At 38.2% G+C, this 14,612-nt stretch overlaps 1 protein-coding gene and 1 pseudogene across 2 annotated transcripts; one reads left to right on the forward strand and one right to left on the reverse strand.

The window, feature by feature from the left end:
- Nucleotides 1–739: 739 nt before the first annotated feature.
- On the reverse strand, nucleotides 740–2,318 carry LOC122973401 (ribonuclease P protein subunit p20-like). 2 transcript variants are annotated; one of them, XM_044340871.1, is made up of 2 exons: nucleotides 2,221–2,318; nucleotides 740–1,476 (listed from the first exon to the last, which is right to left on the reverse strand). In XM_044340871.1, exon 2 carries the CDS (start codon nucleotides 1,344–1,346, stop codon nucleotides 975–977), a length of 372 nt encoding a protein of 123 aa, XP_044196806.1. In that variant the 5' UTR covers nucleotides 1,347–1,476; nucleotides 2,221–2,318; the 3' UTR covers nucleotides 740–974. The 2 variants fall into 2 exon arrangements, with proteins under 2 accessions (XP_044196806.1, XP_044196805.1); XM_044340870.1 differs by having other exon boundaries at nucleotides 740–1,492; nucleotides 2,221–2,315.
- Nucleotides 2,319–5,897: 3,579 nt separating this feature from the next.
- Nucleotides 5,898–11,894, forward strand: LOC122973394 (annotated as a pseudogene).
- Nucleotides 11,895–14,612: the final 2,718 nt, after the last annotated feature.

Raw genomic sequence — 14,612 nt, forward strand, 5'->3', positions numbered from 1 at the left:
GTTTCCAGTGAGTCTGACCCCTATACTCATATCTTTAGAGTGAACTGTGGAGTGGAACACCTAGAAAGTATTGATTGCACCTAGAAGTTGGAGGCCTGTTAGGTTGCGACAGGGCATCTATTTCCAATATCACTGCAAAAATGAATGAAGCCTGACCCACATGAGTTTAACATTGTTCAACCATGCCTCACAGAAACAGTCTCTTTTATTAGATTTGTTAATATAATGTTAATATATTTTATAAGTTGTATAACTGCTATTCATACAGATTTTCTACTTTTAAGCTCCAGTCTTTTTTTGTGTGTGTCAGATCTTTAGGATTTTAGTTGGGCTCATGTTCTCATGTGTAACACTGAACACATGTGTACACATGCTATAAACATTATTTGAGAGTATGTTGTTGCCACATGGTGGCATGGAAGCAAGGTTGCTGAATGATAACATCCTGGCATGTGTATGTGTAGCAAACTACTGACATCTAGTGGAGGTTCACTACAACAACACCTACCTGAATTGCAAACTTTCTCAGTTTTTCCTAAATATTTCTACATTTAAAAACAGACATGAAACTGTGAACACTTGTGCTGCTCTTAGGCTTTAAAATTAAAGACAATTGTACATTTACATGTCGACAAGTATTAAATTACATTGAGGTTTCATCTGGCAAACATCACTGTTGCTTCAAGACATGCAAACATAAAAAGTGATGACACTAACAATTTTTGACAAGACACAAAACTCGTGACAAAAGAGCATAATATATTCAGTCCAACTGGAGTATTCCTACACAGTTTACTGATACATGTACAGCCAACACACTGTATGTCGCTCCATTCTGCTGCTGCCGTCATAGGTCTCCACACACTCAGCCCCATCAGATAACTCTGTAATATGTGTCTACTGATTAATGAGGCAACAAACAGGACTAATAGAGAACCTCTGCCTGACACACATCAGGGAAACCTCTATCCAAGTCACTGTGGGTCAGGGTAGAAAACCTTAATATGAATGGCCGAGTTGTTGCGTGTACGTGTCATGGGCTCCCCAGCCTCATCAGGGTCTTCAGGTTCCAGGTCATCCACAAGCTCTACCGTGGAGGTGTTGGCTGCCAGCTGCAGCGCCCCCTGGCTGCTGGCCTGCAGCTGAAGGGCAATGTTGATAGCTCTGTTGATGGCCAGGCCCAGGCCATGGACACAGATCTCCCTGTGACCCCCACCTTCCAGCAGCTTCTGACAACGTGCCAGCTGAGCCCGGAAATACGTCTTCATGTTGACGTAGACATCGTTCCGTCTCTTGGGGAGTTTCCGAGGGAGCCGTTTCCGAAGGGTGTACTCTACTGGGTCCATCCCGTGTGTACAGGGGCTGTCTGAGGGATGGAGGACATCCCTGGGTTGCGCGGCTCTGTCATGTCCCTCAGAGTGTGTGTGGATGTGTGCTGAAGCCCAGATAATGGGTCATGTAACAGTTGCTCCCATTCTAGAATAAAAATATACTTATGTATAGAGAAATGATAAGAAAGTAGAAAATAAGAAATATGTTTTAAAAAAGAGAATATTATACTACAATATATAACAATATATACAGAAAAATAGAAAGTAAAAGATGTAAAAAAAAAAAGTGCATATTACAACATCACATTACAACAGCATCATCGCATGTTTAGACTTCAGGGAGGTCTTGACTTGCTTATACACAGATTGGGTGGGTGGGGGGCACACACATACATAAAAAATATGAAAAAAGTCACTTTTAGGGACAATTGAGATTTTAAGACCAAAATACAATTTGGAGCATGTTGAATTCAATAAAAATTAAATCTGATTGGGGAAAGTGGTTTTCATCCCCAAAGGAAAGGTGTCCCCAATCAACTGGTGTGTGTGCTGATGAAAGTCCCCAGTTGTGACCCAGTCAAGTGCAAACAAACAAAACACACACACACACACACACACACACCATAGTAGGGCTGCCACTGATTGATTATTATCATTACCTCTTTTTCTGCTTATCATTATCTTGATTCATCATTTTTGTCTATAAAGTGTGATAAAATAGTGAAAGATGCTGAATGCAAATGAGACATTTTTACTGGCATGATGTGTTTGTTTTAATTATGTCCCACGTGTGAGTGAATGGAAATAAACGTGTTTCTTGCTTCATAACAACATCTCATCTTGTCCAAAAACCAACGTTTAGCTTAAATCAAACAATTAAAACGCTTACAGACGACAGCAACAAGTGAACACTTTGTCGATGCTAATGATTTTTCCGGTTCACTGTTTTCTTCAACAGCGGCTATCTAGCACCACGCATTGATGTATGAAGAGAACTCTCTTCATACATCAATGGTACCAACAGAACAGACTGTTTCTTCTTCTTCTGTTGTTTAATGGCGGTTGACAAACACCTTTTAGGCGCATTACCGCCACCTACTGGATTGGAGTATAGACCACAAAAGTTGCTATACTATTACATTCAATTCTTCTATTAATTCCTGTGTTTTCTAAAAATCTGAAAATATCCCTGTACCCTACATCACCTGAACTCCTCTGCAACATTTCTCTAATACCAAGTGTCATGTGATTCCTTTGGAGTGTAATTTTAAGTGTCTGTCTCTCTTGTTGATATCTAGGACAGTATAAAAATACATGCTCCACATACTGTTCACAGCATGTTTATTCATGATGTTTAATGTACTGTTCTGACCATTGAGACTATTTATTGTAACTGTATAAAAAACTACAATCATTAGTTTAGTCTACACAAAAGATGAAAATACATATTCTCCACTTGGATCATTTTATCACCATGTCTACTTTCATTTTTAAGGGTGATTGAACTGCAGATCTCCCTCTGCATTAAAATTTCAATTATAGCAGGTGAACCAGTTAATGATCAGACCCATGTAGGTTTAGTATGAACATGAATCAGAAGTTTAAAAAAAAAAAGTGGTTTATATTAATTAGTTAATTGAATTTTGATTTAATTCCTTAAAAAGTCATTCATGACAAAACTGTGCTTTTTAAAATTTAGAATAAATCCAGGTGGAATTTCCTCTCATTTGCTTATTAAAATACAGTTGTACTGTACATCATTTTTATATCGCTTACTTAGTTGCTATTACTATTACTGCACCAAAATGTGTTTGTGTATGTCAGACAATAATCATGTGGAAGACTTTGTGTTTACATGTATATTCCTTTATTTTATGGAGAAACTGTGACATGAAATCAGCATTGTGTGATTCTCGTGGTCTCCACATATTTTTACCGAATTCTGCAGCACAGCAGGGAAAACAACTCTGTGCATGAATTAAGCTATCTGTGGTGGCTTTAAGTTTTATCATGTGATTTACTGTAAAATTAAGTTTCGTTTTCCAAGAAAACAGGTGATCCTGAAAATTTCTCTGGAGACCATAAGTGAAAGTGGCTTCACCCAGCGGAATAAAAGAGTCATGCACCTTCTGGAGGACCGTCTCGGCATACAGCATGCAGTGATGTTCGACGCTTTATCTTCAGGACAAATAGACGCTTGAACACGTGCTGCTGAATCATGCACACTTTTTTTTTTTTTTTTTACTTCTAAATGTTTTCAATATTTTTTATTGACAAACCTGATTCTTTTATGTTTGGTTGACTATAATCTTTCTCAGATGATCGATATCAGATGATATCGATTTGTTTAACTGCTCTTATTCACAGTCTCAGTCTCTATACCAGGCGGGGCAACTGAAAATGTTACCCACGAGTCTTCTCAGAGATACTAAAGAAAACATTATCATCGTTAATGCAGTGATTTTAATGATTCATGTGTATTCATCCGGCCTCTATATACCGATGATAGTACATGAGCATACTGCGGACCGCGAAGGCATTGTTGGAAAGTCTCTGCGGAACCGGTGGCCTTAAAAATCATAACAATGTCTGGTTTCACAAGTTCAGCAGAAAAAGACAGCCCGCATTTTTAGACCAGATTCTCAGCTATATTTGTTGAATTTAGAACAATTGAAGTATTCACTGCGGGATACTCACCAGGCAAATTTCAATCATAAAGGGAGATTGCGATCCTATTTATAGGTTGAGAGGGGCTCTGGGCGGTTTAGTAATTTAATGCCACTTTTTTCACCCAAACAATAATGTCTGCGCACGACAAATCGGTATTTATGCCTTTAAAAAATTGTGGGTATTTTGTATTTGCAAGGACACAGATAATCAATCACATATTTTCAAACCCTTAATATTTAAAGGCTGACTGGGATAAATGATCGTTGTGAACTGGAAATTAATGTACAACTATTCCAGATTTCTCCCACAGCCCAACATGGCAGTGAATTTACTACAGCCTGCAAGTGTTAATATGAGTGTCAGTGTGGATATTTGTGCATGTTGTTGTAACCTGCTTCCTGTTTATGATGCAGGGTGTATTCTACTTCCTTCCTCTTACTGCATGGTAGATAGGCTCCAGCCCACCATGACACTGCACAGGATTAGAGAGTGTAGAAATCAGTGGGGGACTCAGACTATCTGAGGGGATACATTTAATGGGCCCCCTTCAGCAGAGAGCAACGATGCATGTTTGGTAAAAAGGCTTCATTCCCAATTAAGAATAAAATTTTATAGGGTGACTCAGAATATAAAGAAAACAATACCTTTGTATTAAAAAGTATTTACTCTTTAAACATTTATTTTACTAATATCTCTGCAATAAAATACAGGGAATGGGCAATGTTTTAAATGTTTTTTTCTCAAACACATCTGTGGTAAAAACATGGAACTATTAACGTTTTGAGAATTAGCTGTTTTGAGCAGTCTTGTCAGGGAAACATGAAGCAAGATTAGTGAAATCAAAGGAGAATTCTTTTTGCCATGAGTTTGTAAATGTTAATGACCTTGTTATGGTCAGTTGCGTTGTCCCTCTCAATGGACAACAGCAGAAGATCTGAGAGCCTTCCTTCTCCACATCTTTTTCCAAACTGGGTCTCGAACAGCTTCAGTTTGAGAATGATTGTCGACTGATGCAGTTTTTACTGTTAAAATAGGCTGTGCTGACCCAAAGACAACAGAACAATCTAAATGGGTGTGGCTGAGCAAACTAGTGAGTAATACTGTACCAAAATCAATTGAATGGAATAATGTCAGCTACAACAACTACAAACTGTTTTTAAGGTGCTTTAATTTCCTAATGGTCAGCCAAACATAAAGAATACATTAATCTCTACCATAATGGTCAGTTTGTGCCATCGTTAGGGCATCTTATAGGGCAAAGTATCTCATGTTCTTCAGCGGGAGGGCACAATGTTTTTCTCACATATAGGGCACCCTATAAAGCACATTCACCATGTTTTTTGTTCATTAAATTTCATCATGACATCATGTTTTCTCACAACTTATGGCATCCCAGAGGAAACCATACAGAACCTCCAGCTTACCCCATTACAACAACAACTCATAGGGCATTGCATTACATCTTGTGGGGGTTCTTTATGGGACACTATCACATGTTCTTCCACTGAAAGGGCATCTATGAGGGCACTTCATTCCAGATTGTCATATATAGAGAGGCACTCTATAGGGCACTGCATCCTGATTTACCCTTTGGTGTGTTTTCTCCTTTGTGTGGGCACCTTGGGGGAAATTTTATAATGTTTGCTCTACTGTGGGGGCACCTTAGAGGGCACTTTCACAGTATTTTGTTGTCCTCAGGGGCACCAGGGTGGCGGTTGCCTCCCCTGCTCCCCCCTGAGTCCACCAGTATTAGAAATGGTCCATATATGCCCATGCAAGCAGTGGTTCTGGCTGAGGTTTGTGCAAGGATTTTCTGGTTTGGGTCCATAGTAAAGCAGGCTGCATGGTATTTTAAACTTCTTTGGTAATAAAGCCTTACAGATTTGTCTCTTATTACTTTCAGTGAGAAGCAGCTTGAATATCTGCACTGGAAGCGTGGGATGACTGAGTGTTTCCACAATGGAGGTAAATTGCTCCTTGTACATCTTCAGAAGAAGAAATTAAAATAAAATTGCAAAATTGTCTCTTATTATTTTCAGTGAGAAGCTATCACCTAATGACTGGATGAGTTGATTTAACACACCTGAACATGCATATTCTTATTCTTATTTGTCAAGGACGTCAGTGATGAAGATTCATTTGTTGATCTGTACAGTGCAGAGGACACTCCACCAACACCACAGACTGGCTGCAAGGGTGAGTGTCAACAGATTGATGCAAGTGGTAAACAGAAGACAAACTGGTGTGGATTAGCAAGCAGCCAGCCTATACTGTTAAAGAATTGGCAGCAAGTTTGACATTAAAGCTATAATATGTAACTATTCCGCATTAAAATGTCTAAAAACAACTAGACCTATGTTATATATTTTGTTAAGTTGTGTACTTACACTATCCTTAATTTTAATCAAGGTAATAGTCCGTTTTGATTGTTATTGTTTGTTTTGATTGAGAGACCCCTAGTGGCTGAAATTACATATTGTGTGTTTAATTAATAAATTATAAATGCAATCCTGATTTTGATAATCCTGATTTTGATAATCATTGTCTATATATTCACAGAGACACAAATGGAAAGCTTATTGGAGGATCTGGGCTTGGAGCAGCACTCCAAAGAGAAGCTATCCCTGAGCACAATACTTCAGATTAATGAGAAGACCATTACTGATGAACCTGTCAAGCGTAATTCAGATCTTCCATGGTATTTTCTGAAGAAACTGATGATGGTTAATGTGACAGCTAGGAATGTGAAATGTACATCAGTATGTGACTCAAACTGTGATGCTGCATCAGGGAATACAGGGTTAGATCTTGATAATCTGCTCAACAGTCCAAATTCAGGTGATATGCTAAACCCCCTCGACATAATCACTGCTCTCTTTCTGTGTTCTGATGGTTTTGTACAGCAGGAAATGGCACTCAAAATGTCTATGTGTCAGTTTTCTGTGCCTCTACTGCTTCCCAATTGTGCAACAGAACAGTGCACACTCATGCTGTGGGCAATGAGAGACATTGTTAAAAAGTACAGACCTCAGTCCCTTTCTGAATCCAAGGGCTTCATTGAAGACAGAGTTGTTCTCTCGAATCTTCCAATGATATCTTTTGTGAGGCTGGGTGAATGCTCCTTGTCCAAGTCGGAGATTCTCAATAAGCTTTTGAGCAATTCTCAGCAGTACCATGACACCTTTGTTCACTGCAATATGGAGTGTGGCGACAGCCCAAGGAGAATATCCAATGGATTGGTTGAAGTTTCTTGGTACCTCCCTTGTGGAAACAAAAACATGGATCTTTTCAGTGAGCCAGTTGCTGTAGCTAACCTTCGTGGGGACATTACTTCATTTGAAACACAATACTCTTTTTTGTGTCAGACATCTACAGCAGTTTTTGTGTTCTTTGACAATTTGGACTCTGAGTGCAGGCTACTGACCAACCAACACCACAAGGCACAGATCTACTTGGTGGGCAACCATCAAAGCAAGCAGTTCAGTTTAGATGCTCTGAAAAAGGTAGCAACCAAGTTGGGCTTGACTAACAGCAACATTATTTTGAAGACTAAGCGCATGAATGATGCAGACTTTGTGTCAAATCTGCGGAAAACAGTCAGGGATGCAGTTGAGAGCTCCAAGAAGAAAATGCGAATAGAGCAAATGACTGACATTGCCTATGAACTGGGAATCTTGGTTGATGAAGACTCTCCAGAGTGCCAGACTGCCAAGAAAAATGCAGATGCCATCACTGCAGAAATTCATGACACCCTTAAATACAAAGAAGCTCAGCTTCCCAGGCAAGGGAAAATATGGAAAGATTTGACTTGCTTAGAAAAGGAAGAATTTCGTCTTCAAAAAGTTGGATCTGAAAACATAGAAATGTACAAAGGTAATCTTAAGGTACAGAAAACAAAACTTCGGGGAAAACAGAACTCTTATGACATATCAACTGCTATGACTTGCTTCATCAACGCAGTATCAAGCCCAGGAATATAGAGGTGCTATTTCCTGAAATGGATGCGTATAAACCTTGATAACCTATCTCGAGAAAAACTGTCTGATCTCAGGGAGCAGTACAAAAAGAAATGCAAAAGTTCTGACAACAAAGAAGAGATTAAAGACATTGACAGACAACTTTCCAACAGCTCACTGGGGACTGAGCACTTCTTCCGTGAAATGGGTCAAATCTATGAAGCTTCAGTTTCCCTTCCAGAAACACACCCATCACGTCAACAATTACAGCATCTTCCAAGACTCTGTGCAAGATTGTTACTTGATGGCTTTCCTCTTGAGCTTGTTGATGGAGATGCATCCAACATACCTCTCAGATGGGTGAGTGATGTTCTCTCTCAGCTCAATGCGTTGGTGTCTCCTAAGAGCAAGATATTGGTGGTCACAGTTCTTGGAGTTCAGAGCACAGGAAAGTCCACTCTCCTTAACACGATGTTTGGAGTGCAGTTTGCCGTCAGCAGTGGCCGATGCACTCGAGGTGCCTTCATGTTGCTCATCAGAGTCAATGAAGATGTCAAAAAAGTACTCAACTGTGACTTCATGGTGATCATTGACACTGAGGGCTTAAAGTCACCAGAGCTTGCACTGGATGATAGCCATGAGCATGACAATGAGCTTGCAACACTTGTTGTGGGGCTGAGTGATATCACCATTATCAATATTGCAATGGAGAATTCAACAGAAATGAAAGACATCCTACAAATAGTTGTGCATGCTTTTCTCAGGATGAAGGAGGTAGGCAAAAAGCCCAAATGTCAGTTTGTTCACCAGAATGTGTCAGATGTTTCAGCCCATGAGAAGAACTTACGAGACAGGAAACTGCTCTTGCAACAGTTAAATGAGATGACCCAGGCAGCAGCCAAAATGGAAAAGAAAGAGGAGAACAAGAGCTTCACTGATGTGATGGAGTACAGTCCAGACACTGGGAACTGGTACATTCCTGGACTTTGGAATGGAAACCCACCAATGGCACCAGTCAATGCAGGGTACAGTGAAGCTGTATATGAGCTCAAGAAGAACATCATCCAAATGTTGGGAAATTGTAACTCATCTGCTAACAAAATCTCTGAGTTTACAGAGTGGATGTCAAGCCTGTGGAATGCAGTAAAGCATGAAAACTTCATCTTCAGCTTCAGAAACAGCCTGGTGGCTGATGCCTACATGAGGCTTTGCACAGAGTTCAACAAATGGGAATGGGAATTCAAAAAAGACATGTACACCTGGGTCACAAATGCTGAAACAAGAATTTCCAATTTTGGTAAATTTGCTTTGAAATCTGGGAAACATGACATGAGAGAACTTCTCACAAGTTTAAAAAATGAAGCTTGCACAGTGCTGTCTAAATGGGAGACAAAGATTCTTGAAAACTTGACAAAGTACTTCAAGCAAACAGAGGGTCATGTCTACCTAGTTGAAGGATACAAAGAGGAATTCTCAAACAGTGCAAAAAGCCTTCGACGAGAAATTCAGAGGTCTGTACTCAATCAGCTCACAGCAGCAGCAGAAATCAAACAGGGAATGGCAGAACTTGATAGAGTCAAGAAGAATCACACAAAACAATTAGAGGAGAGAGTGTGTGCATTAATTGAGGACTGTCGGAAGAAAAAAGTCAAGATGACAGACACAGAGCTAGACAAAGAATTTGATGAGATGTGGGATAAAACTTTGAAGGAACTATCTTTTTGTGAACAAAAGGTAACAGATGTCTTCACCAGTGTATCTCACAACTTGAGAGCAAATCTCTTACATAAGGGCAGTCATGCAAATGAAATACTGAATAAAAAAGACCTGAAAAATTGTGGACAAATGCCTTTCAAATATAAGCCTACAGTTGAAGGAGCATTCAACCAAGTTAAACACACTGTGAAAAAGTGGTTTAACAAAGATCAAGTAGTGGCTATGCAACAAATGGCTGACAGCATCATAGCTGCTTGTGAAGACATTTTGACACAGAAAATGGAACGAAAAACCAATTACCATGAAACTTACATCCTGGAGATCCTACGCATGATTGATGAGAGGCTGCAAAATAACCAAAATCTGAAGGCAGACATTGAGTTTGAAGTTTCTCTGAAACAGTACATTTGTGGATTTGCAGCTAGAACATTTCAGAAAATGCATGAAGATTTCATACATGTGAATGATCCCAAAACATGCCTCAAACAAAACAAAGAAAAGTTCCGTGCAGATTTCAAAGATGTGTTCAATGAACGAAATCAGTGCCAGAAGAAGGCAGAAGAATTCACTGACAGATGCTTGAAGCCTGCAGTCGAGGACTTTGTCAACCGCTCCTTGGGTCCTGACATCATTGGTGAAATGCTGACATGCCATCAGTTCAGCACCCGGATATTCTTCCAGTATTCAGTTTTACAGGATTTGCTCTCCAAGGATGACTTTGAAAACTATCGGCGCTACATTTGCTCATATGAGGGTTATGTAAAGGAATGGACACTCAACCAAATAAAAGAACACTTCTCTAACCCGTCTAAAGCGTTTGAGTTTGAGGATCGACACGTTCAGTCAAGTATCAATAGCATAAACAATGTCATCAACAAGGCCAAAACAGGAAGGAGTGGCAACTTGAAGACATTTGTTGAAGATATCTGCAAAGCACTTGGTGATAAACTGGTCATTTCCCAGGATGCTCTTGGAGCGTTCATGATCCTGAACAATGCTGACAAGGAACAGTTTGCTCACTGGCTCACACAGTGCGTGAAGGAGATGGCCCAAGCTCTTAGAGAGAAGTTTAAAAAGACAAACATTGAAATGAAACTAATAAATCTCCATGTGAATCCTCAGAATGAGCTTTTCAGCAGACTGATTGGATGTGGTAAACAGTGTCCATTCTGCAAAGCGCCTTGTGAGGCAGGAGGAAATGCACATACTGAGCATTGGACTTCACTACATCGGCCAGAGGGTTTTGGTAGATACAGGTGGAATGCCACAGAAAAACTTGTCACTGACATATGTTCTTCTGCTGTGATCAGTGACACATGTTTCCGCTGCGATGCTACTAAGGATGAATGGCACCCTTACAAGCGTTACAAAGAAATTTTCCCAGACTGGAAAATTGCTCCAGATGTAAGCCTTGAGGCCTCAGACTACTGGAAATATGTAATGGCAAAGTTCAACCATGAATTTGCTAATGCATATAAAGCAAGGCCTGCTGATATTCCTCCAACTTGGAAGAATATCACACTTAAGCAGGCAAAAGTAAGCCTGAAAGAGTCATTTAACATCAAATGAGAAACGACTAACATTTCCTCCTCGTGATTTACACATGTGCACATCCTCCTACTTATGTTCATTTATCCTCCTTTCATATTGTCCGTGCTTTTTAAAAACATTTTACATAGAAGAGAATCAGAAATAGTAACATACTGTATATAAGATGACAAGGATATTTAACTACAACAAAAGAAAAAATCACTACATGTAGTGCTCACTTCTACCTACGATTTCATGTAACGTGTTTAATAAAAAATGTTTTTATTCTTTAGACTATTTTATTCTTTGAGTCAACATATGTTAGGAGCACATGTTACAACATTGCAATCATTAAATCTGAGCTTGCATTTCATGATTTTGTGCAACTGATTACTTTCATCATATTGCAATTGGAAAGATGTACGCAGTTATTCAAAGTATCAAACTGACAGTGAAGTACCTGATATATGAAATATATACAGTTTTAAATGAAAGATCGAATATATGTGGTATTGTCAACATGTATGCAGGATAGAAAGGTTTTTTTTGTGATTTTTACTTAGAATATAGAATTGTTTGTTTATGTGTTTGTGTTTTGTGTGTTTGAAGTTTTTGGTGTCAAATACTTACTTTTTTCTTAGTGAATTAAAAGATAATTTAGTCCATATGTCAACATGTATACATAAAGTTTTTAAAATCGAATCAAGTAAGGTATGTGTTTTTTCAAAATCACAATAGCTTTGTTTTTATTTCTGTGACATTACTAGTGCCATGTATTTACATTTTTAAATGAATTAAAATATCATACAGCATGTATGTGGTGTTGTCATAATGTACCATAGACTGTGTATTAAATGATTACATTACATACTTCTGTTAACTGATTAAATAAAGAAACAAAATCAGTTATGAATGTCTTTAATGTTTCATTTGTCTTGGGTTTTTAAATTTGAAAATGAATGTTGATACAAGACAAAGCACACATTTGCTGTAGAAACACAGCTTAAGTTGTGTGTGTGTTTGTGTGTGTGTTTTTCATTGTGAGATGTGAGTCATGTAAATGTGTTTCATGTGTGTTGAAATAAGTATAAACCAAAATCCAGCCCCAGCTGTGTGAACCACAGCACTGATGTGAGTCACTGAACTGCAGTTATTATCAAATTTTTCAATTACTTTTAGCCAGTTTTCATCATCGTAACACATCAGACAAATATGAGGTACTTTGCATTGATGGCATGAGTTTGGATTATAGGTAACACACAATGTTATCATTCAGGGAGAGGGAGTACAGATGGGGGACTCTTACAAGGTACTTGGGGTGCAACTCAACAATGAACTGGTCTCATAACATCAACACCCTCTTCAGGAAGGGTCAGAGCAGGCTGTTGTTCCTGAGGAAACCGTGATTCTTCAGTGTGTGCAACAGGCTCCCAAATAAATAAATACCACAGAACGACTGAACAACTCTATAATGTTACTGTAAAATAACATAATATACTGTCCTTCTTTATATTATGTCATATCATTTTTACACTATGCTACTGTACTGTTTTATTCTATTCTGTAATCTCATTATATATATATATATATAGTTTCTCTTCACATTAGACTTCATTCATTATGCATAAATACTAAACAGTGTATAAATTCTCTCTCCAAAAGTCTCTATGAGATCCTATTAACATTAATTCCAAACATACTGTATCTACTACTATCTGCTGTCAAACTTGATCTGGATTTTAGATAATTGCAATATTGATTTTACACATATATTCATGCCCATCAGTTAGGCTTACATACTGTACACATCATTCTAAATGTAATCTTTTTTGTTGTTTTGTTTTGTTGTGTTTTTTTTCTCTCTCTCTCTATTATTATTACTTTTTCTCCTATTTGTATCATGTTCCTATCTACCTCTCAGGTTTCTTCTAGTGCTGCTGTAATAATAAGTTTCCCTCCTGATATCAATGACGTTTGATCTTATCTTCATTTTATTTTAACAGCTGCATAAAGAGATGGCAGTGGAGACACTGGGGACCAGTCTCAGGGTGGAGGGGCATTCACCACCATCCCGATCTGACCACCTGGTACCTGGTGTTAATAACAATAACATCTGATATAACAGTTTTATTTATGCTAATGTAGGATACCACATTCATTCACCTAATACTGCAATTAATTAGTTTGCCTAAATATTTAATAAAGTCATCTTATGTTACATTTGTGCTCCTTATTTTATTCCTGCTGATACCAGGTCATATCAAGATCTAAGGTAAATGTATTGATCAGTTTAAAAAATTCTTATAGTTTACTTGTGATGTTTATATTGTGGCTTGTTTTTAAACTCATCTGTCATGCAGAGCTGGATTGAATATTACCTTACATGTACAAAAAATGTGTACCTCTCTTGAAAAACATCTGTATATTTGTTATGAACTATTTTATGAAAAAGCTACATGAGAACCACCAAGTTACGTATTACTGATAATTACTCGAGTTAATATTACACCTAAGACTTTGAAATTGTTACAGTCCATAGATGTCATAGAATAATTGGGTAACTGTGGCCTTCCCAACACTTTTGTATGTAGTTTTTGCCAAAAGACGTACATTTTAGGACAATCCTTATATCCCTATGTATCACACATAGGTGAGGAAGTCGGTTAAGTTGTGGTGAGTCCAACTTCTTTGGAACTTAATTTTTGAAACCTTTCAACCTAATTCTGCACTGAAATCATACCTCTATCACATGCACAGCTGTAAGCTGACCTCAGTCATTAAATCTGAACCTTTAAATTCTGTTATTCAATAAACATTGCAAGTTTATCCTTAGCAAAGTTCATTATAATTTGTGATCTAAATAAATTTGAAACTAATGTCAGCCTATCCCAAAGGGGCGTCCTCCTTACCTTATGGAGACACCAGAAGACCTCAGAGATGAGCACAAGTCAGGAACTTTGGTAGGAGTGTATACAAATACAAACCAGTTTTATCTGGTTTTTACAAAATAAGTAATATAAGACAAGTAAAATACAAAAACCTGAGTAAAACTTGAGTAAAAAGTTAAAACAGCAAAAAGCAAAAGGACCAAACAGCGAGTCTCAAAAAGAGATCTTCAAAAACTCCTCAAAAAGCCTCTAAGGAAAAAGGTCCCAAAAAGAAAAAAGGAACCCTGAGTCTCTCTTGGCATTTTTTAAAGAGAACTGGTACTTAGAAACGGTGCGCACAACTCCAAATCTCAAGATGATGTTGGGTGCATAGTTGCGATCAAAACTAAACAAATGCATTTGTTTTCTGTCCACATCAAAATATAAAAGAAGATGGATTAGTGAGTGCCGTTGTTTTGTTTTGTTTTGTTTATAACCATACAACTTCCTCTTCTTGACATTCTTATGTCCATATATGTTTT

Source organism: Thunnus albacares, chromosome 22, assembly GCF_914725855.1.
Source record: "Thunnus albacares chromosome 22, fThuAlb1.1, whole genome shotgun sequence".
Lineage (NCBI taxonomy): Eukaryota > Metazoa > Chordata > Actinopteri > Scombriformes > Scombridae > Thunnus > Thunnus albacares.

Coding starts and splice junctions, on each gene's coding strand:
- LOC122973401 (XM_044340871.1), bottom strand. CDS start 1,346: ATGGACCCAGTAGAGTACACCCTTCGGAAACGGCTCCCTCGGAAACTC.